Here is a 13,739-nt window from a genome sequence, read left to right as displayed (position 1 = left end):
GGACTATATAATAGTATATAGTCTGTACTATACAATATTCTATAGTCGGGACTATAGAATAGTCTATAGCCGGGTCTATAAAATAGTCTATAGTTCTGACTATAGCCTATTATATAGTCCCGACTATAGACTATTCTATAGTCGGGACTATAGAATAGTCTATAGTCGGGACTATAGAATAGTCTATAGTCGGTACTATAGAATAGTCTATAGTCGGGACTATAGAATAGTCTGTAGTCGGGACTATAGAATAGTCTATAGTCGGGACAATAGAATAGTATATAGTCGGGACAATAGAATAGTTTATAGTCGGGACTATAGAATAGTCTATAGTCAGGATTATAGAATAATTTATAGTCGGTACTATAGAATAATCTATAGTCGGGACTATAGAATAGTCTATAGTCGGTATTATAGAATAGTCTATAGTCGGTATTATAGAATAGTCTATAGTCGGGATTATATAATAGTTTACAGTCGGGACTATAGAATAGTTTATAGTCGGGACTACAGAATAGTCTATAGTCTGGACCATAGAATAGCCTATAGTCGGGTCTATAGAATAATCTATAGTCTGGACTATAGAATAGTCTATAGTCGGGACTATAGGATAGTCTATAGTCAAAACAATTGATAACTTTATATTAGGACTATAGACAAATCTATAATCAGACTATAGAGAACTCTATAGAACTGGTACTGTAAAATAGTCAATAGTCTGAACTATAAAATAGTTTATAGTCTAGACTATAGAATAGGATCTAGTCGGGTCTATAAAATAGTCAATAGTGGACACTTGAAATAGTCTATAGTCAACTCAAGGCTATAAAATAGTTTATAGTCAAAACTATAGAAAAGTCTATAACCAATATTTCGAGATTTCAATTTAATTTAGTTTTCTCTAATCTCACATAAAATAACTTTCATTCACAAAGTTAAGTTTTAATCTTCATACGATAAACCACACCAAAATTTTTATTGCATTTTAATTAAATAAAAAAATTAATTGCTTTTTTATTTTGAAAGCGTTAAAATTATAATTACTCTTATGGTCAAAAACAATTTATCAAAATAAAATTTAAATAAATTGCCAAAAGCTAATTCAAGAAACATGCCAAAAGTTATTATAAATTTATTGTCAAAAACAGAAAAGAAAATTATGTTTTTTTAAATGCAAACATTAACCTCATTAAAACAAGATATCGATGTCAAAGGTTAAATTAAAAAAAAAAATATCATAAATCAAAATTGGTAATTTATAACAATTAAATGTTCAAAAATTGCATAACTAGTTTATGGCAAAGAATATGGATGATTAAATAAATAATAAAAAAATTGCATACGACAATACATATATAAAAACTTTAAGACGTTTTAAAGGAAAGTAGACTGAGTGACATATGCCACCAAACTATGAATACCCTTAATGTATAATTAAATGTATGATAATGATGATTATCTTGATAAAAATAAACAAAAAAATAATTTATACAAATTTTTGGCATCATTTAACTTTACTACGTTAAATAAAAAAAAATATTGAAAGAAAAATTAAAATGAAAATACAAAAAAATCATACAACCCACACTTTAAGAATTAATCTTAAATGGTGTGGTTGGCACTGGTGTTGTTTTAATATTGATGATGAGTGTATCTATCTATCTGTCTTTGTTGTATTGTTGTTGCCTTTTTAAAGTTAATTATGCGTCATTCTTAATTTGTAAAATTTTTTGGAATTATATATACATATATATTTTTATTGTTGTCTTTTATAGAACTAAAAGTCAAAAGCCCTTAGTGGAGACAATTTAACGTCAAATAGTTTAAAAAGCATAAAATTATTTTTTTTTTTTTTTTGGTTTGTTTTGGTTCTTTGTTTTTAAAATATAATTTGTTTTTTTTATTAAACAAATGACCTCTCTTTAATATTTATTTATGTTTTTTTTAATTTAATATTTCACGTTTGGTTTTTTTTTTATTTTTAGCAAAATTCAACAAGTTTTATTTTAAATAAACGATTTTGTATTTTTTTCGTAAACATGATGTAATCCTCGAAATTATTATTGTTAATTTATTAAGAGTTTTTTAATGATTTATCTTAAATTAGTTTTAATTTTTATTATTTTGCCACTGTTATTAAAAAAATTAAAAACACTTGTTAAATAAGAAGCATAATAGTAAAAATGCTAAAAGAATAAGAAGGGGCGAGGGAGAAGGGGGGGCAAGAAAAGACAGGGGGAGGGGAGCGGAAAGCAAAACGAAGGACAGACACGGAGCAAAAGGCGAGACAAAAAGCGGAGGGAGGGGAAAGCGAGAAGGAAAGGGAAAGGAGGAAGGAGGGCAAGGGCAGGACAAAGAGGGAAAAAGGAGAACCGCAGGGGGACAACACGGGGGAAGGCGGCGAGCGAGCGAGCGAGCGAGCGAGCGAGCGAGCGAGCGAGCGAGCGAGAGAGCGAGAGAGCGAGCGAGCGAGCGAGCGAGCGAGCGAGCGAGCGAGAGAGCGAGCGAGCGAGCGAGCGAGCGAGAGCGAGCGAGCGAGCGAGCGAGCGAGCGAGCGAGGAGCGAGCGAGCGAGCGAGCAGCAGCGAGCGAGCGAGCGAGCGAGCGAGCGAGCGAGCGAGAGAGCGAGCGAGAGAGCGAGCGAGCGAGCGAGCGAGAGCGAGCGAGCGAGCGAGCGAGCGAGCGAGCGAGCGAGCGAGCGAGCGAGCGAGCGAGCGAGCGAGCGAGCGAGAGCGAGCGAGCGAGCGAGCGAGCGAGCGAGCGAGCGAGAGCGAGCGCGAGCGAGCGAGCGAGAGAGCGAGCGAGCGAGCGAGCGAGCTAGCGAGCGAGCGAGCGAGCGAGCTATCGAGCGACTATCTAGCTATCGATCTATCTATCATCTATCTATCATCTCTATCTATCCTATCTATCTATCTATCTATCTATCTATCTATCTATCTATCTATCTATCTATCTATCTATCTATCTATCTATCTATCTATCTATCTATCTATCTATCTATCTGATCGACTAAAATAATTGGTTTTGAGTACGCAAAACTGCCCGTTATTGTTGCTTTAAAACTGGCTGATCACCTTCCCCCTGAAAAACATTTCCAAATTAATTGGACTTTATGTCCGGTCGTCTTTCAATGACCGATAAGAATGAAAAACGCAAATAGAACGTAAAGTGGTTATCAATTTTTCACGCCTAATTGATTAACGTAATAATTATACCAAAAACCAAAAAACTTTTTATCAATTCATTTAGCAAAATATATTATACGAAAGTATTAAATTTAAATGATAAAAAAATAATAAAGAAATATAAAACCGTAAAATATGTAAGTAATAAAAACACACACTTACCGCTACAGGTAATTTTCCCATTATTGAAAATTTTTAATAAAATAAAAACAAAAAAAAACACAACAACTTTTATAATTGATATTTAACACTGGGATTGCATAAAATTGCTTTGATTTCAAATATTTTGATAATATTTTTTTTTGCGATATTCAGAAAAATCTCAATGACACAGTGGGTCTAATAAAAGGTTATCATCAACAAACAAGTGCAAATGTTGTCTTGGACTTGTTTTGTTTTAAATAATTCATAAAATTAGAACACAAATTTGACACAAACACACACACTTGAGTTTAAACATTTCAAATTCATTAAGAATTCATGGATTTTTTTCCAACAAATTCATCAAAATGACATCATATACAATTCTTTTAATAATTCTTAATAATTTTTGTTGTTTAATTAATTTTTTTCTATTTTATGCATTTAATTCTTAGTAATTTTTATATAAATTATATAATTTTTAAAATTTTTTTATAATTTTTCGTATTTATTCAAATTTATATAATTTTTCTATTATTTTTTCTTGTTTCACTTATTAATTACGATGTTTAGTAATTTGACACCTGCTGTCAACAGTGATCACTGATCATAAAGTGGTGCCCAACGAAGAAAAAAACACAATTAATAAAAAGTCAACAATGTAATAAGTAGGAGAGTATGTAGGTACATAAGTAAATTTACATACATGCTACAACAACAACTATTGTTATTATTTAATTACAACTGTTTTATTTTTTGTTGTAACATAATCGCCATGTCTAAAAATAACAACAACAACATCAAGAAAAACATAAACAAAACGTTAATCATTAGCGTAACATGTTTGTGTAAGTATTCGTATTTGCATTTGCAACAAAATAAAAAACTACCGTAACTTTAAGTGTGGTTAACTTGGCGTTTTAACTACATCAAATACTTTAAATACTCGTTTTATTATTAAACACTATTTAACTTTTTTTATTTGTTATTATTTTCTTATTTTAATTTTTTGCAAAGTATGTATGTTTTCAAGTTGAAAGTTTCTGAGATACTGACTTAAAAACTAAATTTTTTCTCATACTAGTTTTCCAACAAAAAAAAAAAAAAAAAAAAAACGACAAAAATAATAATAAAGCCAGCAAACAAGCAGCAAATTTAAACAAAACACATGAGAGAAGATCAACAACAAAGTGTTTTTTATTTGCAAAAAAAGTAATAATAATAATAAACAAGTAAAAAAAAAATAAATGAGATATTTGTCATATGGCCACAATACTTGGCTGGTGGCTGACAAAAACCGAAAACTGGTGTCGTCTGTCTGTCCGTTGTCTTTGTGAGTATGTCTATTTTTGAGCAGAGCTGTAATACTGGTTATTAAATGCGTTTAAAATTGCTCATAAGTCAAATAACGAGGCTCGAGCTGCAAAATAAAACAAAACAAATTTAAAAACGTCAACAATTGGGAAGGAACCTTTAAAATATGTTAATACTGGAATGAGTGTTTCTATGTTTTGATAAGATCTGAGTTTTAAAGTGCCCTGGAGGCAAGAGATCTGATACAAAACTACATCCGTTACAGTTTGTAAGGATTGATAAGGATAAGGATGTGTGTTTATATTAGGGTGATCGATTATTCGACATTTTCCAAAAACCGGTTTTCGAATAGTTCGAATAGTTGACATTTAAAAAAAACCGGTTGATATTTTTCAAATTCAGAAAAAACCGGTTAACCGGTTTTTCATTATAAATAAAAAAATATATTTTAATTTGAAAAACTTAATGTTTATGTTTAAATTTGATTAATAAAACATGGCCCGAAATGATTTTTAACAGTTTAAAAGATTATAACTGTAGATCTAGTCGTCTGATTTACATTATTTCATTAATATAAAAAAATTAGGAAAAAAGTGGGACACTTCTGTTAAACATAAGGTACTATGAAATAGTGCTGTTAAAGTATTGAGTAGTGGGTATCGAGTATCGAGTATTTGCCCTATTTTTTGGGTACTCAATACTAAAAAGTAGTTACTCAATACTTTCAGACTTGTATATGGATTTAACTTATTTAAATTTAACGGCTATGATGCGAAAAAATACAGCTCTAAAATCTAATATAGACCATATCATTATTAGAAATGCAACTCTTAGCAATATCAAATCAATGTAAAAATAATTTAAACACTGCAATAATAGTTAAAAAGTTACAAATATTTATCGACGCTATCTAAAAACATAAAATGTCTCAAAAGAGGTGTGATGTCTGGTCTAACTTTACTTAAAAAAAGGAAAAATTCCTCGTTTTTAATTTAAAATAAAACCGTTAAAAGTATCGAGTAGTATTGAGTACCCAAACGAAAAGTATTGAGTAGTATTGAGTAATCAAAAGTAGTAGAATATTACAGCACTACTATGAAATCCTAGCTTATTTTAAAAGCCCTGTTTAGGAAATTTGCATAGGCATTCCAACACTTCCATAAAATTTCAGCCGTAAATTAATTATTGTAATTGGAATATAATCTTAAGATTGATAAAATTTTATCAAACTGTTATCAATTTTACAAATAAATTTTTTTAATTAATTAGGAAAATCATTCATATTTTTAAAATTTAGCTGTATTATTATTTACTTAAAAATTTCATTTAAATAATCTTTGAATACAAAGCAAATAAAAGTATCCGAAACCGGTTTTTAAAAAGTGAAAAAACCGGGTTATTCGATATTCGAAAAATCAACATTAAGAAAAAACCTACACTGGTAAAGCAGAAAAAAACGGTTTTAAAACCGGTTGAAAAATCGAGTCGATCACCCTAGTTTATATGCTTTGATAAGTTATGTACTTTAAAGTGCCCTAGAGGCAAGAGAATTGACACAAAACAAAATCCATGAATGGTTCCCTGTACGTTTGGACTTCCTCTAGATGTTATCTCGATGAATATTCCCTTATTTTGGTGTTAATGCAAACCGAAGGATAGAGGTGCTACCTCTATCTGCCTGGACTATAAAAGGATTGATAAACTGTGAAATCTATATTTCGGGATAAGTTCGGTTCTGTTGCCGAAAAGACAACAGATTCCATTGTGGGACTAAGTGTTGGAAATGGTTTGGTGTCAAATGGTCAGATATGGAATGTATGAAGGGGTATGCCGGCCTCACTCACGCATATTGAGAGTTTTCTCTTGAATGTGTCGTATAAATGAGGGTTGAATGCTGATGAATGTAAGGTATCTTACCACTTTGTAGGGTATGTTCAGGGTTTACTTTGTTCATACCAGAATTTCTTATGGATTTTTATTTCGGTCCAACATTTACCTCTCTATGTATTCAATAGACACCATCCCATTTGCTTGATTGTAAAAGAGAGTAATGCTTTTGCTTCTCGGATGTGAAGCAACGGGGCATCAATGTTCATATTGGATTAGCAAGTACACGACAAAGATATTGTACATGGACCAGGTGAATTAAATTGCCGCCTGTGCTCTCCGGTAGGTTAGTGGTTAGTCTTCTAGTCTGGTAGACCGGAAGTGGTGGGTTCGATTCGCACCTGAGGCACTGCAGCGCACAACAGGCGCTCAAAGCACCACTCAAGAACAAAAGTACCACCGTTAAATAGGCCGTTTGGCAGGTGTCCACATAAAACATTCGATTTCTCTACGTATGGACTAGGATTAGTTCAATGCTTCTATCAGACGGATTCGGATTCTATGTTCAATGTTGATGGCATAAAAGTCCATGTCCGCTTATCTAATACTTAGTTTTCTATTCAAAAATTTTATGAAGAAAGAAGAATTCTTTATTAGCCGGCATAATTTTAAACCGACTTTACAAGAAGTTACACAGAAAAAAATATGCACAATTTTTTTCTTAACAATCGTTTGCTTAAATTTAATTTCGATTTTTATAAATATTTTTATTTGGGTTATAACGAATTTGTTTGATGTTCACACAGAAGGAAAATATTTTCTAACAAACACTTTATTGAAATAAATTTAATTTTCAGTAAATATTGTTACTGATTCAATAAATGTTTTTGTTTGAGTTTTATTTTTATGTCAGCATATGGAATACAAAAATAAAACCAGTTTTGGAATGTACTAAAATGAATTGATATAATTCTTATTTGGTTTATAACATTTAATGTATAAGTGTTTCAGTTTTCACAGTACAAAATAATAGTTTCTAGAATTAGAAACGTTTTCTTAAAAATGTTGTAAGTATATGTATATGTAATTTTTTTTACTACTTTTAGTTTTAAATATTTTTTGTAAAATTTTTGTTAAAACTTAGTATATATTTTTTAACAAAATTTTTATAGATTCAATAAAAAATTTTGCTTATTATTACTGCCAAAATACAATAAATAATTTAACTGTTTCAGATAACCTATTTGCTTGAATTTCAGTACAAATACTAATAACTTGTGTTATTGTTTCAGTAAAATAATTGTTTGGAAATGTTGCGATTATTTATTAATGTTTTTCGTAAATAGTATATTATTTTAATAAGAAAAATCCTGAAATTTTTTCAATAAAGAATTTACGAATTTGAGTACTTGATTTTACGAATTTCGTGATAGGTCCTATTTTAGTAAAAAAAATACTTGACTTTATGAATTTTTTGTTTGATTTTGAATTCCATTTTTTTCTGTGTAATATTGCACCTAAAGTACACATACTTATGTATGTATGTATGTATGTATGTATGTATGTATGTATGTATGTATGTATGTATGTATGTATGTATGTATGTATGTATGTATGTATGTATGTATGTATGTATGTATGTATGTATGTATGTATGTATGTATGTATGTATGTATGTATGTATGTATGTATGTATGTATGTATGTATGTATATTGACATCTTCTTCTTCTTTGAATTGGATCTTCGCTTAGTAATATCATGATTTCGATCAAAGTTTGTCAACACCGGTTTAGTTAGACTTTATATTATTTTATTTCTGATATGTCAATTACTGATCTAATTCCAATTCTTAGAAGTACCGATTAGTTCTCACAGAAAGACATAATCAGTGATGTATGTTATTTAAAAACTTTAACCGGTTTGACACATTTGAATTCGTTAAAAATTTTATTTTTTTATAAAATTAAGATAAGAAGTTTGAAATAAATTAATCATTGTTTAGGGTGGCGTCGTTAACAATTAGTTGTACTTGATGGGAGCAAACATATTATTTATAATTTGAGTCATTTAGAATACAAATCACATAAAGTATTTCCTGAAATTTTAATAAATTTAATTTTAATAAATTTATTCGCTCAAAAGTGGACTCCTTCCCTGTATTTTCGTAAAATGTTTAAGCTAAACTAAATGATTATGGATATGTATTTTGGATAAGTGTTGTTGTGGTTGTTTTACTTTTGTAACAAGTGTAGCTGGTGGCATACAACAATACATATAGAAAATGATATTCATACTTACAGTATTCCCTCGTTTAACATAATTATAGAATACGATAAATGAAAAACCAGCTAAATCGAAGTTAATATTAAACAAAAGTTTATTTAGATAATAATAAGCTTTTAAAAGCATCTAACAATTTATTAATGTTAAACGAGGGATTACTGTAAATGCGTTTATATTATAAAAAGAGGTACATACTCTCTTCTATATTTTGCTATAAAACTTGTATTACTACGATGACTATACTAGACATATTTTACTCTTTTTTAATAAAAGGAAATATGTATTTATTTTTCTTTTTTGAAAAATTTAATATAAATCTATGTATAATGTTTATTATGTTTGTATGTAAATAAGTCAACCACCAACCCACCAAAAACAACAATGACAACAGCATGAATATCAACATATGTGTCATTTATGAATGAAATAAAATGAAAAAAAAAAAAAGAATTTCATTTATTTATATTTTTTCTACTAAATTAATTAAACATAAAGAATTTTATTACTTTAGTCATCTTTCATATACGCAACCCCCACAACAATGACAGGCGGCTTAAAACCCAACAGTTCTGGTTAAAATTCCTTTTTTAACTTTCTGACGTGTAATGTGAACAGGTTTTGAATGACTACATTTCACATTACTTGAGGTTAGTAAAGTGACTAATAACTCCTTGCTAGATTACTTGGTATATGTTAAGTAATCAATTGACTTAACTTTTTAGAATAAACGATATAATGGAGTCATATTAGAGTTGTTCAAGTTATTAATGCGAGTGATAATTACTGTAAAGGTAGACACAATGGTTGTTTTTAAAACTGCTGGGTTTCGTATCCACTAGCTCCACGCACACACTTCTACTATGAGAGACAGTGTGTTTGATTTAGTGTAAAAAAGGGTTAAATAAATAATTGAATTTTTTTCATATGGAAATTTTAAGTTAAAATACATACAGAGAAATGAATTGTAGAGAAAACAATGATTAATCATTTATTACATAGTGGGTCGAACTGAGAAATTTTAATCAGATTATTTCAACCGTCAACAAATTGTAAAAATAAAGCAGTGTGGCCAAGTCTATAGTATAGTCTATAGTCTAGTCTATAGTCTAGTCTATAGTCTAGTCTATAGTCTAGTCTATAGTCTAGTCTATAGTCTAGTCTATAGTCTAGTCTATAGTCTAGTCTATAGTCTAGTCTATAGTCTAGTCTATAGTCTAGTCTATAGTCTAGTCTATAGTCTAGTCTATAGTCTAGTCTATAGTCTAGTCTATAGTCTAGTCTATAGTCTAGTCTATAGTCTATAGTCTAGTCTATAGTCTAGTCTATAGTCTAGTCTATAGTCTAGTCTATAGTCTAGTCTATAGTCTAGTCTATAGTCTAGTCTATAGTCTAGTCTATAGTCTAGTCTATAGTCTAGTCTATAGTCTAGTCTATAGTCTAGTCTATAGTCTAGTCTATAGTCTAGTCTATAGTCTAGTCTATAGTCTAGTCTATAGTCTAGTCTATAGTCTAGTCTATAGTCTAGTCTATAGTCTAGTCTATAGTCTAGTCTATAGTCTAGTCTATAGTCTAGTCTATAGTCTAGTCTATAGTCTAGTCTATAGTCTAGTCTATAGTCTAGTCTATAGTCTAGTCTATAGTCTAGTCTATAGTCTAGTCTATAGTCTAGTCTATAGTCTAGTCTAGTCTATAGTCTAGTCTATAGTCTAGTCTATAGTCTAGTCTAGTCTATAGTCTAGTCTATAGTCTAGTCTATAGTCTAGTCTAGTCTATAGTCTAGTCTAGTCTATAGTCTAGTCTATAGTCTAGTCTATAGTCTAGTCTATAGTCTAGTCTATAGTCTAGTCTATAGTCTAGTCTATAGTCTAGTCTATAGTCTAGTCTATAGTCTAGTCTATAGTCTAGTCTATAGTCTAGTCTATAGTCTAGTCTATAGTCTAGTCTATAGTCTAGTCTATAGTCTAGTCTATAGTCTAGTCTATAGTCTATAGTCTAGTCTATAGTCTAGTCTATAGTCTAGTCTATAGTCTAGTCTATAGTCTAGTCTATAGTCTATAGTCTAGTCTATAGTCTAGTCTATAGTCTAGTCTATAGTCTAGTCTATAGTCTAGTCTATAGTCTAGTCTATAGTCTAGTCTATAGTCTAGTCTATAGTCTAGACTATAGTCTAGTCTATAGTCTAGTCTATAGTCTAGTCTATAGTCTAGTCTATAGTCTAGTCTATAGTCTAGTCTATAGTCTAGTCTATAGTCTAGTCTATAGTCTAGTCTATAGTCTAGTCTATAGTCTAGTTTATAGTCTAGTCTATAGTCTAGATTATAGTCTAGACTATAGTCTAGTCTATAGTCTAGTCTATAGTCTAGTCTATAGTCTATAGTGTCTATAGTCTAGTCTATAGTCTAGTCTATAGTCTAGTCTATAGTCTAGTCTATAGTCTAGTCTATAGTCTAGTCTATAGTCTAGTCTAGTCTATAGTCTAGTCTATAGTCTAGTCTATAGTCTAGTCTATAGTCTAGTCTATAGTCTAGTCTATAGTCTAGTCTATAGTCTAGTCTATAGTCTAGTCTTATAGTCTAGTCTATAGTCTATCTATAGTCTAGTCTATAGTCTAGTCTATAGTCTAGTCTATAGTCTAGTCTATAGTCTAGTCTATAGTCTAGTCTCTAGTCTAGTCTATAGTTAGTCTATAGTCTAGTCTTATAGTCTAGTCTATAGTCTAGTCTATATAGTCTAGTCTATAGTCTAGTCTATAGTCTAGTCTATAGTCTAGTCTATGTCTAGTCTATAGTCTAGTCTATAGTCTAGTCTATAGTCTAGTCTATAGTCTAGTCTATAGTCTAGTCTATAGTCTAGTCTATAGTCTAGTCTATAGTCTAAGTCTATAGTCTAGTCTATAGTCTAGTCTAGTCTATAGTCTAGTCTATAGTCTAGTCTATAGTCTAGTCTATAGTCTAGTCTATAGTCTAGTCTATAGTCTAGTCTATAGTCTAGTCTATAGTCTAGTCTATAGTCTAGTCTATAGTCTAGTCTATAGTCTAGTCTATAGTCTAGTCTATAGTCTAGTCTATAGTCTAGTCTATAGTCTAGTCTAGTCTATAGTCTAGTCCTATAGTCTAGTCTATAGTCTAGTCTATAGTCTAGTCTATAGTCTAGTCTATAGTCTAGTCTAGTCTAGTCTATAGTCTAGTCTATAGTCTAGTCTATAGTCTAGTCTATAGTCTAGTCTATAGTCTAGTCTATAGTCTAGTCTATAGTCTAGTCTATAGTCTAGTCTCTAGTCTAGTCTATAGTCTAGTCTATAGTCTAGTCTATAGTCTAGTCTATAGTCTAGTCTATAGTCTAGTCTATAGTCTAGTCATAGTCTAGTCTATAGTCTAGTCTATAGTCTAGTCTATAGTCTAGTCTATAGTCTAGTCTATAGTCTAGTCTATAGTCTAGTCTATAGTCTAGTCTATAGTCTAGTCTATAGTCTAGTCTATAGTCTAGTCTATAGTCTAGTCTATAGTCTAGTCTATAGTCTAGTCTATAGTCTAGTCTATTGTCTAGTCTATTGTCTAGTCTATTGTCTAGTCTATTGTCTAGTCTATTGTCTAGTCTATAGTCTAGACTATAGTCTAGTCTATAGTCTAGTCTATAGTCTTTCATATTTTTTATCTTTTTTCATATTTTTTCTCTCCTCATCCCACTGTGCCTCCTTGTACTAATAACAAAGCAACATTAATGAATCGAATTGAACAAAAAAGTAAATGTTAAATACATATTTGCCAAATGCATTAAATTTAAGAACTTTGCTTTTTATTTTATTTATTCGTTTATTTGTGCTTTCAACAAAGTACACAGAAATAAAGTTTTTACTTTAAAAAAGCCTTGAAAGTTTGTTGTACGTAAAACTAACAGAAAATATCAAAAAAAGTACTTGGAGCAAATATAAATAGAAAGAAACAAAGTAACAGTTACTTGCAAAAAATGGTTATGGTACTTTATTTAAAGTACTTTTTTCCTTATAGCTCTCAGTTGTGATTAAGTAAAGTTTTAGTTAGTAAAAATAAGCACGTTCTTAATGGCAAATTATTGTTTATTGTTGACTAAAGTATTTTTAAAGGCAAAAAGTGAATGAACAAAAAAAAAAAAAAAAACTGGGTGAACAAAAATGGGTCGTTTGAGTACACAAAATATAAATGTATATGGTTGTCATAATTATGCATTTTATCATAATCTAGAGAGAAAAGAATTGTTACAAAACTAGACCTAAATAGGTTCTTAGAAGTTGGAAATCGGTTAAATATATTTACATATATAAAAGCTTTTGATGGCTTCTCTGATTAGGTATTAAAACTCGATCAAATGAACACGTTCGATGTTTTAATGTTGAAATACGAACCAAAACTGATATTTGTAAAATCAATTTGTCAACTTTTTTGTCATCTAGGGATAGGTTAGATGACATGTCCCCTCTAAACTATATAAACCAGAATAATTAATTAAAGTTAAGAATATTTTTATTATTATTAATTAAAGCTATTTATTATCCAAATTCAAAGGTGTTTAGAACTAAAATTATAATATAAATTTGAAACTTTTTTTTACCATATTTGTTATTCTTTTTATCATATACCGACTTAAGCCCCCTTAAGCTTTATTACCTCAGAGAATATTCAACTACATTCAACAAACACAATCTAACACTTCATAATTTAGCTGTCAAATTAATAACTACCAATAAATATATGAAATAAAAAAATACCGCTAAATAAAAATCCGCAGCAGCTACAAGGTCAATGAGATATCGATTCATAAGCAAAATAGTAATCATATAGGTATTTGTTGTTGTTAAAAGTAGGGTTAAAATCAATTCTAATAAAATGATTTTCTTCCGCCAATAGTATTTTTCAACTTTAAATAACAACAACAACATTAACGCTTTAAATATTATTAACTACAAAACATCAGGTTTATTTTGAATTTTTGCCATAAGCCTCTGTATAAGTA

The 13,739-nt window shown here is 30.0% G+C and overlaps 1 protein-coding gene across 3 annotated transcripts in view; it reads right to left on the bottom strand.

The window, feature by feature from the left end:
• The window catches only part of LOC119608342 (kinesin-associated protein 3), a 68,106-nt gene that overhangs the window by 32,847 nt on the left and 21,520 nt on the right, over nt 1-13,739 (bottom strand). Inside the window, exon 1 of one of the 3 annotated variants that reach the window (XM_037962723.1) lies at nt 3,347-4,378. The exons of the other annotated variants lie outside the window; for them this stretch is intronic. Coding sequence (XP_037818651.1) covers nt 3,347-3,367 — 21 coding nt within the window. The 5' untranslated portion in view covers nt 3,368-4,378. Of the gene's footprint in view, nt 1-3,346; nt 4,379-13,739 lie in introns of those variants that run through there. 3 annotated transcript variants of the gene reach the window in all.

Source organism: Lucilia sericata, unplaced genomic scaffold (genome assembly GCF_015586225.1).
Source record: "Lucilia sericata isolate MDLA Ls3-8-SP2 unplaced genomic scaffold, ASM1558622v1 Contig000823F_arrow, whole genome shotgun sequence".
Taxonomy (NCBI): domain Eukaryota; kingdom Metazoa; phylum Arthropoda; class Insecta; order Diptera; family Calliphoridae; genus Lucilia; species Lucilia sericata.
This window is presented reverse-complemented; position numbering and strand designations above follow the sequence as displayed.